This window comes from Kogia breviceps, chromosome 9 (genome assembly GCF_026419965.1).
Source record: "Kogia breviceps isolate mKogBre1 chromosome 9, mKogBre1 haplotype 1, whole genome shotgun sequence".
NCBI lineage: Eukaryota > Metazoa > Chordata > Mammalia > Artiodactyla > Physeteridae > Kogia > Kogia breviceps.
The window spans coordinates 96,356,920-96,382,509 of record NC_081318.1 but is presented as its reverse complement, the minus strand read 5'-3'; the positions used below and the strand labels follow the sequence as shown (position 1 = coordinate 96,382,509).

General features: G+C 37.9%; 1 protein-coding gene across 1 annotated transcript; it reads left to right on the top strand.

Moving 5' to 3' along the window:
- Positions 1-474: 474 nt before the first annotated feature.
- On the top strand, positions 475-25,366 carry SYPL1 (synaptophysin like 1). The gene is made up of 5 exons (XM_059074559.2): positions 475-849; positions 16,722-16,846; positions 18,169-18,376; positions 23,358-23,546; positions 25,123-25,366. Exons 1-5 carry the CDS (start codon positions 781-783, stop codon positions 25,255-25,257), a joined length of 726 nt encoding a protein of 241 aa, XP_058930542.1. The 5' UTR covers positions 475-780; the 3' UTR covers positions 25,258-25,366.
- Positions 25,367-25,590: the final 224 nt, after the last annotated feature.

Below are 25,590 nucleotides of genomic sequence, written 5' to 3'. Positions count from 1 at the left end.
GGGTAAGTGAATCAGGAGACGCCTGTCCGGCGAAGCCTTTTTCCGTTAGGTATAACCTTGCTTGTACATCCTCCAACCCTGACTCCAATGATAACTCTGACAATAAATTTAATTTCTGTAAGAATGTTTGATGAATCACGCTTCTGAGAGACCCTACAGCAAGGTCGCTCAAAGTCCGTTGTTCTGCAATAACTTTCCACCATTTTAATAAAAGGTCCCTAACATCAGCCTTGAATCACGGCTTCATCTGTGTTAATATTTTATAAATCCAGCTAAAAGTTGGGAACTGTGAAGGGAAGCCAGGGGAAGACAGCTGTTGCCCGGAGAGGCGCGAGGAGACCTAAATGAATCCTGGGGTTTCGCGCTGGGCAGCGGCCCCCGCTACGCAGGATTGGGACTGGGCGCGCGCATGCGCGACAGGAACCCAAGCGCCGCGGGCTGGACTTGACGGAGGGGGTGCGGCGCACGCAGCCTGGCGTCCAACATCTACTTAGTTAGCCAGCGGATCAGCAGGCTGGGGCAGGTGCGGCCCGGGGAGACACCTCCCCTTCCCTGCCTCTGCCCGCCCTTGCCTCCCGCGGCCGCCCCTCTCCGTCTCCGCCCCAGCGCCTCGGCGTGCGGCTCAACTGCCACCGCCCCGCCCCGCCCTGCGGCCTCCCAGGCCCGCCTCCCGGAGCCCGCCCCGCTTGCCCTTTCTCGCGGCCGGGCTGCTCTGTCTTGTCGGTCCCCCTCCTCCTCCGACCCGCCGTCCTGACTCTCTTTCCCTCGTTCCCTCAGAGGATGTCCTCCTTCCAGCTCAACCTCAACCCGCTCAAGGAGCCGCTCGGCTTCATCAAGGTCCTCGAGTGGGTGAGTGCAGCCCGCGCCCCCCGGGCGGGGAATCGCGCCGCCGCTCCCGCTCCCTCTCCGGTTCCGGCCAGGCCGGCGCCCTCGGCGGGGAGGCTGGGGGCTCCGGGAGCCGGGGCGCGGCTCGCTTCGCGCGGGGGAGCGAAGCCGCCGTCGTCCCCGAGACGGGACCGGACGGGACTGGAAGCGCGGGGAGGGGACAGGAGGCCGCGGCCTGGGCCCGCGCGGGGCGGGGACGCCGCGGTCGGCGTCGAATCACGAGTACTTCGGCTGCCTCCGTCCCAGGCGGAGCCGCCCTCCCACACCGAAGCTCCCCTCTGGGTATCCCTCGGGGAGTGGTGGTTCAAATTTCTCTTTGGCTTCACTGCTTCCCGCAAGGGAAGAGAAAACTTCCTCTTGCGGTCTAACCGAAACCCGGCGGGCCGGAGTAGCGCCCCGGCCGGCGCTGCCTCTGCGCCTCCGGTAGAGCCCGTGCATTTCTGCCCCGTGCGGACTGGAGGCCGCTCTCAGTCGAAAGCTGGTGTGCCTTCCCCAAGCGATCAGACGAGCTCTCGGGTCTTAATTTGCTTTTAAGATTGGCCCCAAGTTAAAAATGGATAAAAATAAACTGTGGGTCAGAGAAGCGGGCGGGGGTGGGCGGAGTAGAGGAGAAGGTCTAAGCAAAATGCGTTGTTAGTCCGGTCGACTGAAACACAAGTTAGGAATCGCCATCCAGTTTGTTTTAGGTATTTCCCAGCAACCTCCTGCAGTCAGCTCTTAGTCCGTCCCTGGGAACACTCTCAGTCATTAGCTTCGAAGCAGATTTATTACTTCGACCTTGGTGATGATCAGTCACTTTGGAGGAGTTGGTGAATACACCAGGCACTGCACAGTGCTTTCGGAGTTCGTGGCCTAGGACATATTCCAGTGGTGGTTTTCAGGCCCGTATTAATAGGCAGCTGGCATCTGTCCAGCGTGCAGGCAAGTTGCTTGTCTAGCCAGCAGCATTTACATCCGTAACTCTTCAACCCCGTATGTTAGTGATAAAGTGGTGAAGAGTAAGAATTTAGGATTTTCTGTTTTAAATAACCTGCCGAGGATGTTTTTTAAAGTAACACAGAAACTCACATTCTCTAATGAGTGCTCAATCTGATTTCCTTCCTGCACCCAAGGGTTCCTACGTTTTCCCCAAAGTTTGACTTGGTGTTTTCTGAAAGCTGAAATAGTGCTAATTTCACACAAATGTTTACTTTAAAGACACCTAAATGTATATATTTAGGGTTCTGTTAAGCCTAAGCCCAGATTTAAATATAAAGAAGATTATTATTTGAGTATATAAAAATTTTAAATTGCAGGAGGAAAAACACATTTAACTGAGCTAATCAAATATCAGGTTTAAGAAAAAGTCTTATTATTTACCTAGTAGTTTAATGTCGTTGAGGATTATAATTAAATTTATAATTAACTTTAAATTTCACTTAAATAAATGAAGAGGCAGTTGTTTATATTTATGCTTATATTCGTCAATTTTTTAAATGTAGGCTTAATTTTTTTCTTTATTTTAAAACAGTGATAAGTTTATTAGTGATCATAGGTCTGACATATTTTGAAAAATGTCCTTTTTAAGCTTAAGGAAATACTACTTTCAGTTTGAACAACTTACTATTACACAAGAGAATCTTTTATGAAAAGAGTATTCGTTGTTCATGGTGTAGAGAATATTTATTCAACAAATATTTGAGTGTGTATTATATACAGGTGCTGAGCTAAGCACTAGCACTAGACCATGTGAATAAAACTTGGTCTTTTCCTCATGATGTAATAAGAAAGCTATGAAAACAAATATGAATATGCCATATGGCCAATACTATAATAAAGGTATAGGCAAAGTGTAGTAGGTGAAAGGAAGGAGAAATCGATTACTTGGAGGTGCTAGAGAGAATTTCATAGATGAAAGAACACTTGAAGGATGAGTACTTGTTCGCTTGGGGAGTGGTTGGGGAGTGGTTGGGGAGTGGCTTTCCAGGCAAAGAGAATCTTACGTTCAGTGGTGTGAAAAGTTGAAGCAGCATAACCCTATTTGCGAATTTAAAAGTAATTGGGGTTGACTGGAACGTATACTGGGAGGGAGGATGTGGTTTGAGATGATTCTGAAAGGTTTCAAAGAGCTTGCAGAATAGTTCGAAGTTTATCCTATTGGCCAGTGGTTCTTAATCCGTTGGGTTAACCTTTGATAATCTGGGCCCTTTCCTTAAGAAAATGCATATGTGCAGGTACAGAATTTTGCGTTGTTTATCGTACAGTTTCCATCTAAGCCCAGAATTCCTACCGTGAGGGTGGATTCACTCATTCAAGAGTAAATAAACAAGTGAATAATATAATTAGATTTGCCTTTTAGAAATTTTTGTTTTGTCAGCAGTGTGCGGGATGAATTGAGAGGAAAGGTCATAATTGAAGAAAGGGAAATCTGTTGTTTGAAACATAATTTTGGCCTAAAACTAATTGCAGTGGGACTAGAAAAGAGAGGTTTCGAAATTAGAATATATTTGTAGGGTGGGGCGGTAAGATGACTGCCGTATTTCCGACTCGGATTAGTAGTGGCACATCTGTCTAAGACAGATCACTAAGGAGAAGCAGCAGATGTTTGGTGGAAGGTCAGTAAGCTTTTGAATGATTGAGTTTGTGGTCTCTTTAGAGCATATAAGTGGAGGTATCCTGTAGGCAGTTAGATACATGGATCTAGAGTTTAAAAGACAAGTATGGGCTGGAGATTCAGCAGGTATTTGGCAGCAAAGGAAAAAGGTATTGTTAGGAAGATGGAGAGAAATAACATCTTAGCATCACTATTAGAGATATTTCAAGAAAAAAGTACTCAGCAATATTAGGTGCAATAGGTTAACAAAAATAATTACTAAAATGCATCCCTTGATTTTGGTAATCAGGAGGCTTTAGTAAGAGCAGTTTCGGTAAAATCAGAAACCAGATGGTAGTAGGCTGAATGGATGTATGGTAAGAAAGAGAAGACAGTGAGAGTAGACCACTGTTTGACTGTGAAGATGGGAGAGATTGGGTGGTAACCTGTTTTAAAGATGGGAATGATTGAATGTGTGTATGCACTGTAGAGAAGAGACTTGTGAATAGAAGGTTTAAAACAGAGGCAGAGAATCATATGACAAGGTTCTAGAGGAGAAAGGCCCATAGTAGGAATTTTTAAACGTGTTTTGAATGAACTGTTCAAGTTTCATAAGGTGTTGATTGAGATGTATGTGTTACCTCTCAAAATAGTCAATAGATACATTTACAAACAAATCTAAAATCTAGATAAAGGCTGCTTACTATCCATATAACTACAAGAATAATTCCCCAAATCAGCTTACCTTTAGCAGTGTTCTAGAAGATGTTAGACTAAGATATAACCTGATAATATGTTACTTTGAAGGGGTCACAAATATGAAGACCTCATAGACATGAAGGCAAGTACCCAGTAAATATTTATTGACAGAATAAACATACAGTCACCAAAGCAGAAGCATTTCTATTTTGCTTCTAATTGTAGCCACCATGTTTTTATATATATATATATATATATATATATAAATCTACTTTAATCTACTTCTGGCCCTTAGTTACAGTGCCTGGCAGTGACATTGCCTTAGTTCTGTTTGTGTAATAAGTACTCAGTAAAGGTTGAATTTTTGTTGTACTTATATGGGAATAGCAATACTTCACAGTGCTGTTGGAATGACTGAGTTATAAATATGTGAATGATGATAATGTATTTGAACAGTTCTTAGTAGGTTCTTCAGAACTGAAATGGTGTGTTTCTAAGAAGACTAGATCCAGACAGTGGATACAATTTGAGCCCTATATGACTAACATATCTTCTGGTCCTTCAAGATCACTAAGTTCTCGTTTACATATTTTAAACTTTAGAAATGGTATATTGTAGACTTTTCATTTGTTTTTGTGTTTTCCCTGCTTTTAGCAGCCTGTCAAGGTACTAAGATAAAATTTAGGTGAGATTAGATGCCCCATGTGTAGGAGTTGAACATGGAAGTAAAAGGCAAGGGTTAATGTTATCAAAGCAGCTTTTTCAATTATTTAATATTTTTCTAGTAAACTTTAATTTGGATCTTACTTTGTAGTCAGTTATCACTAGTATTTAGATTAAAGTTTTTCATTAAAATGACTTTATCTCCTTTTAATATTGAACACTGTGTTTTGGACTTTCTTGCTACTTAGGGTGAACACTGGTGAAATGTTTAGTTCTAAATAAGTCTAAGTAATATGCTTCCCTAATTCTACACACACAAAATTGTGGAAGAGATACTGTTTGGGAGTATATAATGGAATTATAGACTAATTAGGTTGAATTTTAGAATTATGAATATTTTTGTGCTGGCCAAGTTTACTCTCAGTGTTAACAGGAGATATTTATTGAGTTCAATATATGTTCTAGGGCTTTACCTGTATTTTCTCATTTAATTTTCTGACAACCTATGAGGGTTGTTATCTCTATATTACATGTTACCATTGTCATCTCCGTGTTACTGAGGCTTAGAGAAATTAAGTAATGTACTCAGATCCCATGATTGTTATTACTACATCCCGGACTCAAACAGTCTGTTCTTAGTCTTTTCAGTAACTTACCTTTGTGTTTCTGATTGGTCTTTCAATAAATTAATGAAAAGATTACCCAAAATTTTGGGCTTTAGAAACAAAAACGTAAGGTACCTGAAGTAATTTTTTTTCTCATTACATGCATGTTTATAACGGGATCTTTGGAGGAGTTAAAAACAAGTAGGGTTTTCTTGATTCATTTTTCAAGTTTGAATTTTTTTCTGATTTTATACTTATAATTAATGAGCAAATTCAAAAGAACATTTAAAGACATTACTTTGGGGTAAATTATTATCCAGGAAAATTAGTGTGAAAAACGATGAGTAAGAAAACCCATAACTGTTTGAGCATTACATATATCAATTTGTTTAAAAAACAAACTTTCAGAAATATGTACTAGTTTATCTAAAATACTCTAAAAGTTTAGTCATCCCAAGTAGATTATAGGATTTTTACAAACAGGGACCATGTTTTATTCTAATTTTGTGGTTATAATATAGCACAGAGGAGCAGCCTAGGAAATACAAATGATATTACGGAGTATAGGGGATGAGGCATACTCAGAATGATGTTTGTTTCATCCATTTGCGTAATACTTAAATTTTTAGGCTATCAGTCTATGGCACAGAGTACCTTTTAAGAAACTTATCTTTCTCTTAACCTTGCCATTTGTGTTCACTTTTTTCCCCTATTGTAGAAAGGGAAAAAAGGATTTCAAATGGCATTTTGTGCCTACCAGGACTCTATCTATATACATGTAAAACTTGTAATAGACTTACTGACTTACCACTATGCCTTTGCTCTCCGTTTCTTCTACCTGGAATCCTCTTAGTGTTTGCCTTGAACCCTCTCATGGGATATATTAGATGTTTTTTTCATAGACTATATATATATATATGTTGTCAGTGGTTTTAGAATGTACATATATACATATACACACTCACTTCACACATACAAATATCAATCTCTTATAAAACATTAAAGGGAAAATTAAGATAACAGAGCAGTGCTTTAATACAGTGGTTCTCAAAACGCTTTGGTCTGAGAACCCCTTTATACTCCTAAATATTGAGTGCCTCAAAGAGCTTTTGTTTATGAGGTTGTATTGATTGATACTTACCATGTTAGAAATTTAAGCTGAGACATTTTAAAAATATTTTTTAAATAACAATAATTAATCACTTGAAAGTTTGATTACATCGATGGCAACAAATGCTGCTGGTTTTCCTTGAAGTGAAAGGCTTATCTTTTTCAAGAAAAAGATCTGACAAATATGCAAGTCTGAATACCTGTATTTTGTTTATTACTTATTTTTTCAAGTAAAAATAGTATTTAAGGAAAAAAGTGACTAGTTCAGCAAACAACTCAGTTGTTTAAATGCTTTCCCTGCAGACAACCATTGTTTTTAGGTATGCCGTAAAAGTGGGTTTTTTTGTTCGTTTGCTTTGAAGTATAGATGATTTACAATGTTGTGTTAGTTTCTGGTGTACAGCAAAGTGATTCAGTTATACATACATATATATGTATACTTTTTCATATTCTTTTCCATTATGGTTTATTACAGGGTATTATAGATCCCTGTGCTATACAGTAGGACCTTGTTGTTTATCTATTTTATATATAAAAGTGTGTATCTGCTAATCCCAAACTCCTATACCCCACCCCCCTATTTTCCCCTTTGGTAACCATAAGTTTGTTTTCTATGTCTGTGAGTCTTTTTTTATTTTGTGAATAAATTCATTTGTATCATATTTCAGATTCCACATATAAGTGATATCTTATAATATTTATCTTTCTCTTTTGGACTTCATTTAATATGATCATCTCTAGATCCATCCGTGTTGCTGCAAATTGCATTATTTCATTCTTTTTTATGGCTGAGTAGTATATACCACATCTTCTTTATCCATTCATCTGTTGATGGACATTTAGGTTGATTCCATGTCTTGGCTATTGTAAATGGTGCTGCTATGAACATTAGGGTACACGTATCTTTTCAAATTAGTTTTCTGCGATATATGCCCAGGAGTGGATTTGCTAGATCATATGTCAACTCTATTTTTAGTTTTTTAAGGAACATCCATACTGTTTTCCATAGTGGCTACGCCAGTCTACATTCGCATAACAATGTAGGAGGGTTCCCTTTTCTCCGCGCCCTCCCCAGCATTTATTATTTGTAGACTTTTTGATGATTGCTGTTTATGTCATTGTCCTTTTGATTTGAGGTTCCCTGATAATTAGCGTGAGCATCTTGTCATGTGCCTATCAGCCATCTGTATGTCTTCTTTGGAGAAGTGTCTATTTAGGTCTTCTGCCATTTTTTTTTTTTTTTTTTTTTGCGGTACGCCGGCCTCTCACTGTGGTGGCCTCTCCCGCTGTGGAGCACAGGCTCCGGACACACAGGCTCAGCGGCCATGGCTCACGGGCCCAGCCGCTCCGCGGCATGTGGGATCTTCCCGGACTGGGGCACGAACCCATGTCCCCTGCATCGGCAGGCGGACTCTCAACCACTGTGCCACCAGGGAAGCCCTCTGCCCATGATTTTATTGGGTTGTTTGTTGTTTTGTTGTATGAGCTGTTTGTATATTTTGGAAATTAAGCCCTTGTCGGTTGCATCGTTTGCAAATATTTTCTCCCAGTCTTTAGATTGTCTTTTCAGTAATAAAAGTATATGCACATACTACTTCATCACACAGAATATTAAGAAGACTCAAGTGTCAGAATTTAATAAAAGTAACAATTTTTCTGCTTCATCAAAGACATTCTTAAGTAAAACTGTCTTTTTTTCTTTAACTGCAAATGCATGGAGTGAAATAACAGTTTGATGCTTTTGCTGATTCTTACTAAAGCCCAGCAGTTTTACCCACCAATGCTTTTGCGCAAATCAGCACAAATGTCAACGTAGTGTAAAAAACAAATAAAGTTGTAATAATATTGTAAAAATATTTTTGACCTCATGGACTCCTTGAAAGAGTCTTGGGTATTCCCTGGAGTCCACAGACCACACATTGAAAATTGCTTTTCTAATACAGGATAAACGTCATTGGGAACCAGCAATGGAATGGAAATATGGGTGGGAGAAGGACTGTTCCTGGATCTGGGGAATAAATCTGAGAAAAAGCTTCAACCTGTTGTTTGGCTTTATAACTTCCATGGAGTGGAGTACTTAAAGAAGTAGAGAGAGACAGAAATAGCCCCCTAACAAAGACCTGAATCAACCTACCTGCTTAAGGTCTGGATTTGTGTTAACTGCAATATTCTATGTTGGTAGTTTGCGGTCCCATCATAGGATAAGGTATTTGTGGAGTAGGGCAGGGGTTCCCCAACCCCAGCAGGAGGCGAGTGGTGGGCGGGCGAGCGAAGCTTCATCTTCCACTCCCTGTCGCTTGCACTGCCACCTGAACCATCATCCCACCCCCCCCCACGCACCCCACCCCCGTCTGGGGAAAAGTTGTCTGCCACAAAACCGATCCCTGGTGCCGAAAAGGTTGGGGACCGCTGGAGTAGGGGATTAAGAAGGCCCGGTAGAAATGACCAAACAACTACTGGGCAGGGAGATGACTTATAAAACCACTAGACCAGGATGGGGAAGGGGGAAATAACATAATCTCAAGTTGAGCTTACATCAAATATCCTAAAATACATGAAGAAAACTAATGTTTGCTTAAAAGCTCAAATTATATCAGTGTCAACAAATACTATCAGTTTTCCATGAAGTGACAGACTCGCTTCAAGACAGCCATCCAGATCAACAATCGGAATATTGATTTGCTCCAAAAGACATAAAAATAATAGAGCTGTCTGAAATGATTTTAACATAAGTATATTTAGGTTCCTCAGAGATTTCTAGTTCCATACTCAGGTTAACAATTGTTTAAGAATAAAGGTGACATAAAGATGTTTTCAACAGTAATAATTGAGCTAGCAAAAATCTTCTAGCTATTTATTTCAGCAGGAACTCAAGTTTACTTCTCATGATCCAAATTCTTAAGGGTTTTGGAACTGTAGGAGAAGGCTGTTTAGAGCTTTCTATGATTGTACTTTCCAAGCAGAGGGAAATAATAGAAGAGTGAAATTGAAGAACTTTGAAACTGACTTCACTGCTCAGTGCACAGTGGGAATAAACTGAAATATTAACATCAATAACAAAATGTTTTTAAAAATGAATATCTTTGGTAAATGCTTGAGACTTTGATTTAGAAAAGTCAATACCTTGGCTCTAGGCATTCTAATCTGACTGATTGTAAAGGCAAACATGCTATGATAGTTCATTTAAGTACTGAATGATCATTTAATTTAGTAAAACAGCATGCATTTGATTTGGCACATAAACCCTCATATACAGTATACTTTTCGATCTATTAATATTTCTGAAGATTTCAATTATATCATTTTCCTGAACAGATTAATCATGAAATTAAATAGCAGTGAGGACCCTGCAACTAGAAACATGTGAAAGATACCCATAAATTAGATGAGTACCAGTGTTCTCCAGTAGAACCCTCTGTGAGCTGAGCAGGGTCTGAGAAGAGGAACTAGGAGTGGGACTCTGGCTGACTCTGCCACTGTAAGATTTTATACGCAAAGCCATAGTGTGCATCTATAACTTAGATGCATGTTTTACTATGTCATTATCTTAAGGCATATTATTTATATACACTCAGGGTAAATTTCATTCATATTTTAAATTTTAAAAAATCCTTATTTCAGATATTTGTCTAATAATTTCTTTTTCTTTCTTCTTTTTTTTTTTTTTTTGCCAACTTCTGAGCTGATGAAGTAGAATCTGTTTCTGTAATGTGGCTCATGAATGCAGCTCATATATAGAGTATTAATGCTTCTATTTTCTCTTTTGGACATGAGGTTTTGTATTATCACTCAGTAGTTTCTGTGAAGACATTTTTAAGCCACCAGTCCATTTTGTGAAGGTTAGTTTGGTTAAAAGTACATAATTTATTCCATAAAGACCCTTAGCCAGGCACACTCACATTATTACATGAACTCTAAAAGTGGAAGAATAGGTGAAGGTACCACTGTCTTCCTTCCCTGTTATGGGACTTCCTTACCTTCAGGATACCCAACATCAGGATACCGACATCCCAGATGTCGGATGCCCCGACATCTGACTCTCTGACATACAGACCCAGCATGGGTTTCAGCAGTATATTAATTTTAATAAAGCTTTATTTCCTTGTTTAAGTCTAAAAGTAGATATAAATAGGCATATTTTCTTCTTGTACACCAGTTAGCTGAGTACTCCAGTCTATTTTAGAGAGTAAGTATTCTAGAGGACCAGATATTAGATATAGAATATAGATATTCTAGGTATCTAAATTAGTGAGGCATCTGTCGTGTCACTAATGTGGGTCCAGTGGGCAGAGAGATAAGTAGAACTTGAGGCTGTCATAATGAATATGGAACCTTTGCTGTCATCCTGTCCCTGGATTCTTACTAGTTACTGTACAGGTGGAATTTCATATCAGCAGTTTCAGTCATTCTTTATGGGATAGAGAGAGAAGGGGGAATTAGTCTCATACGTGGCAAGGAAATATAAATCAGCATATTAGAACACCTCATTTTAGACTAGAAGTGCAAACTGAAGTGCTGATAGGAACCCCTCATAAAGTAGATGAATGAAACAAGTGTTTGGGAGAAAAAGGAATAGTGAAAGTTCATTGATTACTGGTAACTAACACGCATCCTGAGGGTTGTAGAGACAGTAGAGAGCGACAGCAGTCTGGAAAGCACATACCCTGTCTTAGGCGTCATCTGTCACTCATTTCCATGTGATTGTTGCTTTATGGGGATATAGGTCTGATACTGGCATATCTTTATCCACACCCACACAGGAAATCCAAATTTTTATGTGCAGCATGCTGATAGGAAAATATTGACAACAAATTCACATTTTTCATGAATACTGGAAAAACCACAAATCTATCTTCTGGCCAGCCCATGGGCTGCCAGTATATAACTTCTCATCGAAATCAGAGTACTAGTGCAATATAGGGAGAGGTGAGATGGTTGGATGGTTTACCCTCAGATTGTTTGTACTTCTAAAAATTGTGTACCTTATCCCTTTTTTTTCCCATAAGATAAAGACCAAAATGGCAAACATGTCATTTATTTATCCTCATAACAAAAAGACAAGCTTGAAATAATGAGTATGTAAGACTTGAAGTATGGTTTTATTTGTACATTATTGGAAATTAATTTTTTTCCCTTTAATTAACCAGTTATTTAGTGAGCATTTGGTGTATGTCAGGCCTGCTAGGTAGGCACTGAAAATCCTGAATAAAAGCAAATGCAAAGACCTGACAGCCTGCCAAGGGAGAGATAAAGGCAGTAGTCTTAAAAGCAATAAGCTGTGGTACAGTATGCCATTTATATACTAATTTTTGTATTAAATGGGAAACTAGTTTTTAATCATTTTTGCTTTTGGGTTTTTATTTTGTTTTTTTAATAAGGCAAGATATACAAGAAAAATGCCTATAATAGAGGTAGTGAACTCGTCTATCTATTCAGCGCAGGAGACAGAATAGTACCACCACAAGAAACTGGGCAGGGCCTTAAAGGATGAACTTGTTGGAGAACCAGGGTGGGGACAGAGGTGGGGAATCCTGGCAGAATAAATACATATATCCAAGACATAAATACTTGGTGTGTTTCAGGAACAGTAAGTACAGCATATAGTGCAGTGTGACAGAGTTGTACAGGACCTGGCAGGGAGTATAGCATATAAATCTAGAAGGATAAAGTTGAGGCTACCTCAGCCCTGCCTCTTATGCCAAATTAAGAAGTTTGGGCCTAAAAAGAATTTTTTTTCCCTTAAATTTAGATCTGAAAAGCCATTGAGGAAATCTCTTCAAACAGGGAGGTGACATGACCAGATTTTTATTTCATATCAGCGTGACATCACTCTAAACAGCTCTGTCCGATAGAAACACAGTGCAAACTACAAATGCCAGCCATACAGTAACTTTCAGCATCTTACTAGCCACACTGAAAGAGTGAAAAGAAACAGGCGAAATTAATTTTAATAATACATTTTACTTAACCCAGTATATCCAAAATATTATTGTTTCAACAAGTAATATAAACAATTATTGATGAGATATTTTACATTCTTTTTTTCATACTAAATCTTCATAAACCATGGTATATCTTACACTTACAGCCATCTCATTTTAGACTAGCCATTTTTAAAGTGCTCAGTGGCCACATGTGTCTTATGGCCCCTTACTGGATGCTGCAGCTCTAAAGCCCGCAGTAAAAGATGAATGGTGTTGGGAATGAGCTTAAAAGTGAAAGGAGGAGCCTGCTGGGTTAGTCCCAGGGAAACATGGTGAGGGCCTGAGCAAAGGCAGTGGCAGGAGTGATGCAGACAAGTAAGCAGAGATTTTAAAAGAATGGCATTATACCCTGTGTAATCTTTTTTAAAAAAATTTTTTTAATAGAAATTTATTTTTGGCTGCGTTGGATCTTCGTTGCTGTGCGCGGGCTTTCTCTAGTTGCAGCGAGGAGGGGCTCCTCTTTCGTTGTGGTGCTTAGGCTTCTCATTGCTTGGCTTCTCTTGTTGCAGAGCTTGGGCTCTAGGCACGCGGGCTTCAGTAGTTGTGGCACGCGGGCTCAGTAGTTGTGGCTCGTGAGCTCTAGAGCGCAGGCTCAGTAGTTGTGGTGCACGGGCTTAGTTGCTCCGCGGCATGTGGGATCTCCCCGGACCAGGGCTCGAACCCGTGTCCCCTGCATTAGCAGGCAGATTCTTAACCACTGCGCCACCAGGGAATACCCCCTGCGTAGTCTTAGGCAACTTTTTTTCTTTCCCACTCAGCGTTAGGTTTCCACAATTCATCCTTGTTGAAGTAGGTAGCTGTAGTTTGTACGTTTTCATTGCTATGTAACTTCCCATTGTTAAGTACTGTATATCAATATATTTTATCTCCTTTCCTGCTGCTTCCCCTCCCCACATTTTGATATTATAAACAATGTTACTGTGAACATTCTTGTGCACATCATGTAGTATGCATGAGCAAGAGTCTCTCTTACGTCTGTATACATAGATACTAATCGTTTGTGACATTATTGCAAATACTTTCTCCTAGTTTATAACTTGTTTTACATTCAGAAGCTGACTTTTGATTTTAAAAAAAACCTCTTTTTCTGTAGTTGAATTTAACAATCTCTATGGTTAGCTTTTTTTTTTCTTAAGAAATTCTTCCCTTCTCTGTGATCACAAGTTTTCTTTTATATTGTCTTCATAATTTTTAGACTCACTTTTTACCTTTAAGACTTTAGCCCATCTGGACCATCCTTCCTTGTGTTAGTTATCGATTTCAAGTAACAAATTACCCCAAGTTTAGCACTTAAAACTATAGACAGTTTATTATCTCACAGTTTCTGTGGGTCAGGAATCTGGGAGTGGCTTAGCTGAGTTGTTGCAGCTCAGGGTCTCTCAGGAGGTTGGCTTGGGTTGCAGTCATCTCAGGCCCCCCTCTGGTTCACTAATATGACTGTCGGCAAGCCTCAGACAGTATACTTTCAAGGTCCTTCACACGGTTGATGGTAGTCCTCGGTTCCTTACCACTTGAGTCTATAAGTTCCCTGAGTATCCTTCCAACATGGCAGCTGGCTTCCCCCAGAGCAGGTGATTCAGGGGAGTGAGAAATGAAGACAGAAGCTGTAGTCTCTATTACCTTACCTCAGAAAGGACATCCCAGTCCTTCTACCATATTCTGTTCACTAGAAGCAAGTCACTGTATCCTATCCACATTTAAGGGGGGGGGGGGAATTAATCTCCACCTCTTTTTTTTTAAAAAAAAATTATTTATTTATTTATTTTTGGCTGTGTTGGGTCTTTGTTTCTGTGCGAGGGCTTTCTCTAGTTGTGGCAAGTGGGGGCCACTCTTCATCGTGGTGCGCGGGCCTCTCACTGTCGCGGCCTCTCTTGTTGCGGAGCACAGGCTCCAGACGCGCAGGCTCAGTAGTTCTGGCTCACGGGCCCAGCTGCTCCATGGCATGTGGGATCTTCCCAGACCAGGGCGCAAACCCGTGTCCCCTGCATTGGCAGGCAGATTCTCAACCACTGCGCCACCAGGGAACCCCAATCTCTACCTCTTGAGAGGAGGAGTATCAAGGAGTTCGTGGTGACATCTTTAAAACCACCATTCTCTTTTCCTTAGTGCCCTACAATGCCAGCTCTGTTAGATATAATTTGTCTATACACAATAATCTATTTCTGGCCTCTTTATTCCATTCATTCAATTTTTGTATCCTGTTTCTTTTTCCTAATTCTAAACGTGGGTATATACCCAAGACTCATTTCCTGGCCTTCTGTTTTCACTCTGTGTATTCATGCACATTTATGCTAAGAGGGTATCTATTCTTCTTTCTTTATTTTTTAACTCTTTTAACTGAAGATTCCAAACTATGTGTGGACCTTATACCAAACTCTTCATATCTATAACCAGACTCCTTTTCATATATCTCTTCTTCATGGAAAAAAAATTTTGTGGATGGTTATGATCCTGATTATGGCCTGATTCAAGGTCCTGGATTAATCCATGAGAGGCATTATATCAGTGTTCAACAGTATAGGCTTTGATACCAGGCCTGTACTGAATTTTATCTATTTGCTAGATGTCTGTGACCTTGAGCAAAACAAAGTTCCTGCCCTCTTTGAGTTTACATCCTAGAGAAAAGTGGGCGAACAAATAATGAAGTACTGTCAGGCACTGGTAATTACAATGGAGGAAAAATAGAGCAGTACAAATAAAGAGAATAGATAGTGTGGGATGGGAGGGGCACTGTTATTTAACATAGTGAGGTTAAGGAAAGGCCTGGCCTCTCTGATAAGGTCACATTGGAACAGGGATCTGTGAAGTAGGAAGTTAGCCATGTATTCCAGGCAGAGGGAATCTTTCAGTGCAAAGGTTCTGAAGGAGTTTATCCCATGTCTTTAAGGAATAGCAGGGAGACCATTTGTGTAAAGAGACTTGGCAAGGGAAGAAGTAGCAACGTGAGATGAGAAATGTTAAAGGAGGAAAGGATCTTGTAGACCATTATATGAACATTGATTTTATTTGGAGAGAACTCAGAAGCCATTGGAGAGTTTTGAGCAGACAATAAAGTTTTCTGCCTTATATTTTTAAAAGATGACGCTGGCTGATGTGTTGACAGTAGACTGAAGCAGGGTCAGGGACAGAAGTAGGGAGCATCAGTTTCAAAGGCTGTTACCATATAATTCAGGCAAGAGGTAATAGTGGTTTTGATCAGGATGTTGTGATGGTGGTGGTAAAAAGTGATCAAATTCCAAATATATTTTATAAATAGAGCCATCAGCATTTGCTGAAGGATTGAGCTCTTGGTCACTACACTGTATCTGGGTTTTTTGTTTGTTTTGTTTTGTAGAAAATTCGTAAGATACAAATAGAAAAAGGAATTATCTTTTGTCTTCTGTTCAGAGGTGACCACCTAAAATTTTGATGCATAGACTTTTTAGTTTTTGTTGTGTGTGTATGCATAGATGTAGACTCATGCAACAACGCATTGCTTAAACAAACTTTATATGTATTGAACCATTTTCTTTATCATTAGATATTTCCCAACATTTTAATGACTGCATAATGTTCCCTTGTGGAAATGAATTACAGTATATTTGATTCCCTGTCAATATTTAGGATGCTTTCAGTTTTTTTCCTGTTTGAATAGCATTTGAGAAAGCGCCATTACATTTCTTTAAGCATATTTATCATCAGGAAAACAAATTTCCAACTCCTTTTTGAGACCTTGAAATACCCACAAGTGAGGCCTTATAAGCTCATGAAATAAGATCTCTTCTTTGCTTGTAGTCTCTTGGCTTTATAGTTACCCTTAGGTTCCAAATAAAATACCTTCAATTTACCCCCTTTTGATTTTGATACTAATAAATAAGACTTCCTCTGAATTTCATACTAATATTTAGTGGGTACATTGTAATTTGAGCAAATGTATTTTTTTAACTTCTTTATTGGAGTATAATTGCTTTACAATGGTGTGTTAAAATGTATTGTTATATGGGCTGTTATACCAGTTTCTATATTACACTCAGGGGAAAATAAAATCATATTTGTTGAGAGTTACAAATAAATTTTTAAATAATTTTCACAATCTTAATTTATAAATAAGAATTCTAAGAATATTAGCAAGCCCATTTTTAATAATCACTATATTTAAAATTTTAATGACCTATGTTTGGGTACAGTAATGCTTCTTTTCTTTTTTGGTCTCACTTTGTGTAGATTGCTTCTATCTTTGCTTTTGCCACCTGTGGAGGTTTTAAGGGCAAAACAGAAATTCAAGTGGCTTGTCATACTAAACCTTCTGACAATAAAACAATTACAGCTACTTTTGGTTATCCATTCAGGTGAGTTATTTGTTTGTTTTTATGGTTTAACAACTCTTTTTGACTCATTAAAATTTCCAACAACTTACTGATCTTGGGGGGTAGAAATTTTTTAATTGCATGTTCATTTATAAGTAGTGATCATTGCTGTTGAAAGTGTGGTGCGTGGGACCAGTACTTGTCTGCAGACTATTTTCCTGGACTGTGATGAAATAAATACAGAAAATGACAGTAAGCATTTAGAAACTTTCATATGATGTTTCCTTGACACTTTTATTCTATCATCCCACAGTGGACTGGAAATATAAAAACAAAACAAGCCTGTTCTGTCACCTTAGTTTGAGAGGCCATGTTTTGGAAGCAAACACAACTTACGAAAAATCCAAATTTCTCATGTATTTGCAATTACTAAATAATAATGTGCATTATATAGCTTTAAGACATGTATTTATATAAAGTGAAGAGCTTCTTGTGTTTCTTTCACTAGCATAAAACTTTATTTTCTGAATATTTATTTTATGACTATTTTGTTTGTAAGTTCTATTTGACTTCAGTACTCATTAAAAGGGTTATTGGGTGTGTCCTGTGTTTACGTCAGGGTGTGCATCTTCTTCCACTTACTAACTACTTACTTGACCTCTCCAGGACTCAATTTTTCTGTTCAATAAATTTAAATCTTCTAAGGTTGCTTTGATGATTAAATAAAATCTTACATTAAAGATATGTCAGATAGCAAGTGCTTGGTAATCAGTCATTTCCTCTCCATCTCTCAATCCTTCTCTTATAAAATTCCAGTACAAGGAACAGTTACAGCCTCTTTGGTGATAAGCGCTTTTGTGATTGATTTATGGATAGGGAAGATTAAAGACTTTGTGGAGTTAGCAGCTAATTAATGCAGAGTTAAAATGTGAATCATTACAACTGATTCTCCTGGTGCTGGTCACACAGACTCTCCCTCCTAGAATGGAATATCATGTCTCAAAGTGTAAACCATTTTGTAACAGCACTCTTAGTCTGCTAAGTTTTTATTACAGGAAGATAGTATCTGGGTGTGAAAGTGTTTAATTCAATCTATATTCAGTCTATCATAAACCAATTATGAGGTGTAATTTGTGATTTATGTACATTTCTTATGAAAATTTTAATTTACTTAAATATTTGAATTTTTCATTTTTTTAAAAGGAAAATGTTTTAATATATTTGGGGAGTCGTTTTTTGAAATGTTATTTCAATATTCTGCCTTTCTAATATTTCTGTATTAGAAATACAGAAGATGTATTTCTGTCTCTGTTGGAAGAGTCCAAGTAATTCATAAATTTATTTGAGACTTTTTTTTTTAATAGGTTGAATGAAGCATCATTTCAGCCACCTCAAGGTGTAAATGTGTGTGATGTAGATTGGAAAAGTCATGTCCTTATTGGAGATTACTCTTCTTCTGCACAATTCTATGTTACTTTTGCAGTCTTTGTCTTCCTGTACTGCATTGCTGCTCTTCTGCTCTATGTTGGTTACACGAACCTGTATCGTGATAGTCGAAAACTTCCCATGGTTGTAAGTAATCACTTTCATTTTATAAAAAAATAATTTATGTAAGATATAAGTACACATTATATTTGAATTTAAATATGGATTTTCTTACACTGGAAAAAAAAGTTCTTGGCATAAACCAGTTTCATTGTGTTTTGACCTGTGTTTGCCAAGAGGTTGAGCTTGCTCTCCTTGTCATGTTTAACCCAATTCTTGTAGCCTGTTTGCAGCACTTTATCTGTACTCTGTAGAGCACAGAGGTTTTTTTGTTTGCTTCTAACTCTGTTTTAACCTGGAAAGAACTCAAATATGTGATAGAGCATATTAGGTTGCAAGGAGCAGAGAAATTAAGTAGAAATTAATGCCTTTGATTCGAAGAATTGCTGACCATGCTAGTTGTCCCATAACTGTGTTCCTGTTTCTTATCTTTTTTCTCTTTTCTCAAAGAGACCCCCTTTGTGCCTTAATTCAACTTAATAGTCTATATCAGAAATCCACAAACTATGGCACACAAGTTAAATCTGATTCACTGATTTGGGTTCTTTTTTCAAATAAAGGTTTTTTGGAACAGAGCTATAGCCAAATAATTTACAGATAGTCTATGACTGCTTTCATGCTATAGTGTCAGAGTTAAGTCATTGTGACAGAGATCAAAAATATTTACTGTCTGGCCCTTTTCAGGAAAAGTTTGCTGACTTCTGGTCTGTATTCTTAAATTCTTTAATTTACAATCTGACCCAGGTAATTCTGTAAGAATTATAGAATTTGGCATTAGTGGCATTCATGAGCTAATTTTGAATCTTTAAAATGGCAACAAAGGATTTGGATTTGAAGTCCTGATACCTTTTTTGGCTTCAGGGTCTACTGAGCTAGATATAAAAATAATCTCTGAGACTTAGTTAGTAAAATTGTCCTGGATTATTGGTGGCAAATCCAGAGATAAGCTGTGGTTTTAAACTGGACCTCCACTACCAAAGAATAACTACAACGTCAGTATTAATGTTACTGACTTGAAGGGACAACAGAGGTGTTTTCATGATACTGGTCGTTTATATCCTGAGAAAACACTGACCATTGACATCTGCTTATTATTTGTGAAGTTACTTTAAAGGGTAGGCCAAATTATTAAATAACAGGTTTTATTTATTTACTTATTTTTAATCATTGCTGCCTGGATCATAAGAATGCAGATGGTAAGTAAGGAATAAAACAATATTTTACCCTTCATATTTATTCCATTTCATATATCTGAGAAGAAATTCTCAAACCTGACATTTTCATAAAATATTTCTTGGTTGTGAGGTGCCTTTCAAAAAGATAGACATCATCTTTTTAAAAATAATTTATTTTATTTTATTTATTTTTGGCTGCATTGGGTCTTTGTTGCTGTGTGCGGGCTTTTTCTAGTTGCGAGCGGGGGCTACTCTTCGTTGCGGGGCGCCGGCTTCTCGTTGTGGTGGCTTCTCTTGTTGTGGAGCACGGGCTCTAGGTGCGCGGTCTTCAGTAGTTGTGGCGCACGGGCTTAGTTGCTATGAGGCATGTGGGATATTCCTGGACCAGGGCTCGAACCCATGTCCCCTACATTGGCAGGTAGATTCTCAACCACTGACCTACCAGGGAAGCCCAGAAATCAACTTTTTTAATTTACAGTGCCTAATCAACAGAAATTATGTATCAGTAATCTATAACTTCTGTGAACTTTATAAGCCTTATTTTAAAAAAACTATGGTGATCATATAGTTATTATATTTTGTTAAAATTCTTTATAGTTCAAATTCCAAATGAAGAAATTTCTTGCCAGTTTGTCATTATCCCAACAAATTTAAGTTAAATCTTGCAGTGAGCCTTTTATTTCTTGTATTTTGTTTATTAGTAAGCTTTAAAAATATGACAGTTAAAAAAAATTATTTATTTATTTATTTATTTATTTATTTAGACTGCCTTGGGTGTTTGTTGCTGCACGTGGGCTTTCTTTAGTTGTGGCGAGCGGGGGCTACTCTTTGTTGCGGTGCGCAGACTGCTCATTGCAGTGGCTTCTCTTGTTGCGGAGCGTGGGCTGTAGGCATGCGGGCTTCAGTAGTCGTGGCATGCAGGCTCAGTAGTTGTGGCGCGCGGAATCTAGAGCACAGGCTCAGTAGTTGTGGCTCATGGGCCTTGTTACTCCGCGTCTTGTGGGATCTTCCCGAACCAGGGCCCGAACGCATGTCCCCTGTATTGGCAGGTGGATTCTTAACCCCTGTGCCTTCAGGGAAGCCCTAAAAATATGACGCTTTTTTTTTTTTTTGCGGTACGCGGGCCTCTCACTGTTGTGGCCTCTCCGGTTGCGGAGCACAAGGCTCCGGACGTGCAGGCTCAGCGGCCATGGCTCACGGGCCCAGCCGCTATGCGGCATGTGGGATCTTCCCGGACCGGGGCACGAACCCGCGTTTCCTGCATCGGCAGGCGGATTCTCAACCACTGCACTACCAGGGAAGCCCAAAATATGACACTTTTTAAAGCAGCATTCAGGTCTATTTTTGTAGAGGTTTTTTCTGTCTAATAAAACTATAAAACTGATCTAGTTGTATCATTCAGAACGTCAAAAGTAATTTTCCACCTCAGAGTAATCAATTAGTTGTCATATAGAGGAATAATCCAGAATTAGTTCCATAAGTGTTTTTTTGTTGTTGGTATAATGTGTGGTGGATACTTCTTAACTTGTAAAAGTCTAGCCTCTAAATTAAATTTCGGATTCTACTTTTAATTTAACTGTATAAATGTAAAAAAATTTTTTGTGTGATACCTAAATTTTTAACTACAGCCAAATACGACATGGATTTTTTTTTTAAGTATTATTTGTTAATGAGGGTATGCTCTTTTATCAATGTTCTCAATTCTCTGCTAAGGTATTTCTAGGAGAATTTCAACTGTGACATTTTAAAATCAGCTTTAGTTTTTAAGTAAATGTAGCACTTTTTTGTGGTAAGTAGGAGGAGCTTAAGGGTTCTAGGCCATGTGGAGGATCAGAAATACCATAAAATGAAACTAAACAAAGATAGGGTATCACAAATCATAAAGATCGGTTATGAATCATATCCTAACTTATTGGTAGTACTAGGGCTGTCACAGGCAGGTTGTGCATTGCATAGCTCCAGAGCTAACTAAGTCCGAGTCACACACACTGTCTTCAGGGCCCACATTTCTCCCACCTCCTCCCCTCACCCTAAGATTACTTCATGCATCATTTTCAGAAAAGTGCCTGCTTTTGAAATACAAGAATGTCATGCCTTAAGCCATCAACGACGTGGACTTAAAGAGCAAAATCAGAAAAAAAAAAAACCAGTGTATTTTTAATTAGGAATTTGGAAGGAAGAAACCTAAAAATTAAGAGGATTTGACATCTGTTGGTCAAAACTATGAACTTTAGCCCAGAGAGAACTTGTTTAACATGTGGTAACCTCATACTAATTATCAGTTCTTCAAAAGGCATTGTTATTTCTAGCAAGTGCTTAGAAAATGTTTACCAACAGCACAAAGTACAGCAGAGTACAGCAGCAAGAAGGGGAGTACTCCCACAGTGCAAAATATTTAAGCGATAATGTTTCTGTTTTCTCTTTGATATACATTTTTTAAGAGGGCCAGTAGCAGTGGGGAGCTCAAATGCAAAATGCAAATACATTGTACCACCATGCTTGTAAAATTAGTCATTGTTTTGGTTCTCTAATTACAAGATGTTTATTCAGTGCCATCATGACCCGGTGGGCAAGCTATATATATCACAGTTTCTAGATCTCATACATGACCACTGGTATTTATCCGACATAAATGACTAAAAGTTCGTTGGCAAAAGTAATTTTAAACTAACCAGATTTATTTAAAAAACAAAACAATTCTGTGATAAGCTCCAAAACCCGTTTCTGAGCTTGGAGAGATTTTTGCTGCAGATATGTAAGAGCTCATAGTCTTGAGCATATCTGAATGCTTAGAATACATAACATTAAAAGATACAAATTTTATATTGTTCCCACTTTGGTTGTTAATTTAAAGGAAGACCAAATGAGGTGGAACTTATACTTTACACTATCCAAATGCATACCTTAAAAAAGTATTACTTAGATCTTTGTAGCCAGTACTAGTTGACAGAATTCTAGTTCCCCAGCAGAATAGATTAAGGAAAATAAATTTTTTTCTTTCTTTATCTTATTAGTTCAGTAAAAGATTATCCAAAATATTAAAAACTTCGGTCCTATTCTTGGAATGTAATAAACGGCAAAGACTTTCTTAGAAAACTGGTAGTGACAGGGTGTCTTGAGAGATATTTTTTTTCTTGTCCCTTTCTTAATATAATGTGTATTCTTAAAATTTTGTGGTCATGAATTTAAAAAGAAACAAGTCATCCAGGATGTGTGCTTTTCACCATTTCACTATTAGAGGTAGATTTCACTAAAGTTAGAGGTTTGCCAGAACAGTATGAGGAAGCAGGTGAAGGGTTAGGGAATTGAGAGTATATGTAAGAGATTATAATGAAAGACCTCAGAATATAAATTAAAGAGGGAAATGAAGATGAGATTGTAGATCTCGGTGAGGTCAAAGGATTTTTGAGGTTGGGGTGCCAGAGGGAGTAAGCTAGAAAGAGAGAGGTGATATTGGAGAGGGGGTGATTAAAACAGAGATGATGGAGGTATACAGTTATTAGTGATAACAGGATCCAATATATGATCCTGAGAGGGAGAGGCTTAGATAAGTTGTGAGAGGGCTGTGTAAAACTTTGATTTCTCCATGTGAAAATCTGACTCCTCAGGAGATAACTAAGTCTTGTTTACTGTTGTATCTCAGGCACTGGGCTGGCAATAGTAAACAGTAATGTTTGCTGTGTTGACTGTGGCCTTTTTTATGAAGTGTGTCATGAAGGCCATTTCTCAGTACCATAGGGTTCATTGTGATCTCAATTCCTTCATCATGGATTTGAAATTTCGTACCTTTAAATTAACTGTTCATTATTAATTCATACTTATTTTTGCTTTAGGACTTTGTTGTTACTCTTATTGCCACTTTTTTGTGGTTGGTGAGCACTTCAGCCTGGGCTAAAGCTCTTACAGATATTAAAATAGCCACCGGTCGCAATATTGTCCAGGAGCTTCTGCCTTGTAAACAACCAGAAGTGATATGTCATTTTGGCTCTGTGACTAGTATGGGATCCCTAAATGTATCTGTGGTAAGTATGCAGTGTTTATAAAAATATGTTATTTCGCTTATTAGAAAAACCTTATTAGTGATTTAAGAAAACAGTAGTTTTTAATAAATCTCTGGATGAATGTGTTTTATTTTTACCAGCCTTATCAGAATTCTAGTTATCATATAGTCTTTACCTTTATAACAACAACAAAAAGTTTGTGAAGAAAATTATTACTTGTAAACAGGTTTGAACAAGATCATGGTTGAGTCTTGCTTTTCATTAACATTGATTAGGCAAGACTTTGATCCAAAAGGCACTAATAATAGTCACTAACATTTACTAAGACTGTGTGCTAAGGTCATTACACTCATCTTATTTAAGTTATCCAACAATTCTGAGAGGAATGTGGAAAGTGGTATTACTGTCTTCATTTTACAACTGGGAAAAAATGTAGCTCATATGTTAATTCACCCAAGGTAATGCAACTAGTAAGTTGACAAAGCCAAGGTTTGAACCAGATCTGACTTTAAAGCAAACCCCTTCTCTAATCTGATTTGCTCTGGGTGTATGAAAAAAAGACTTTTAGAGTTCCTTAAAAAATCCTAAAATTTTGGTCTATTTAAATTTAAATATTATTTTGTTTGTTATTTTATCCCAATACAGATATATTATTAATATAACAAGGGTATTATTTTTAGGGAGGTCTCATGTCTTTTCAGGAAAATATTTTTCCAGTGGATAAAGTCAGTCCTGCCATATAAAGCAATTTAACCAAACTTTTGTTTTATAACTTTGTAATCTAAAAGTCTTTTTTGCTATATATTGACAGTGATCTGAGATGGACAATTTCAGAAATGTTGTTTTTATATCCAAATGTACAAAAAGATAGAAAGCAGTTGGCCTTCAGTAATATGATAGTGCTCAAGCTTTTTACCTCACTCTTACCTCATAAGTCACTATTATTCTTGTATTTATAAAAAACTGAAAATAGGGTATCTTCAGTTTGTTCATCTCTGGGACTTTCATCTTGTCAGATTTATACCTAGGAAAGCTAATTTCTTTTAGGTTGACTAATGCAGGATGTGAAGTAAAGTTCTGTGACTCCTTTTCTCTTCTGGCTGCAGCTGTGGAAGTAAGGGAGATGGTAGTAGGGGGATAAAGTAGGGAAATAGGAAAAGATGCACAAAGGATGTTTATAACCATTCAGATGGGAGAAAAGTAAAAGCCCTCCCAAAGAAGGAACCATGGATTCCTGTTGTTCCTCTTCACCTGGAAGCACTGAAGTCTAAATATAAAGTAATAAAAGGAAGGTTTTCATTACTTTTCTCAAATTTAATCCCATCTTATAATAATGAGCATGCAAAAATAAGATATCTTTTAGTCATGATTTTATATGTTACAAATTTAGAGATTTCTTTGGGAATAAGTCATTATGTATCCAAATCTGGCATTGAAATGCAAAGTCTTCCTTTTTAAATTCCACTTTATGTGTAGTTCAAACTTTAAATGAAATAATGGTATGCGGCCTGAAGATATTAAATATTTACAGGAAAACAAAGATAGTTATGAAATTTTAATTATATACTAGATTTTCATGTTTTTTTCTCTTCCTTAGATCTTTGGCTTTCTGAATATGATACTTTGGGGAGGAAATGCATGGTTTGTGTACAAGGAGACCAGCTTACACAGTCCCTCAAATACTTCTACTTCCCATAGCCAAGGAGGTATTCCTCCTCCAACTGGAATATAATTGAAGGGAGAAGTACACTGTTTGAAATAGATGTCTATACTATGACCTGTTGCCAACATCTTGAGAAGCATTTTTTGTTTCTAATAAAAGTAATGGCTTTTTCAATAAATTGGTGGGTTTAAAATTTTGCTGCTTTTTTACATAAAGCTTGTGCCTTTCCTCGAAATTTAAGATGTAAATGTATTCTCACATGTGAATTTGAAAATTCTGGGGCCTATTATGAGATGATACACATTTTTAAATGAACAGTAATTTCTTCACTAAGTTGTTTGCCTTCCAAAGTGTTTACACCTTAAGCCTTAACATATATCTTCACTCAGAGAAGAGTTATAT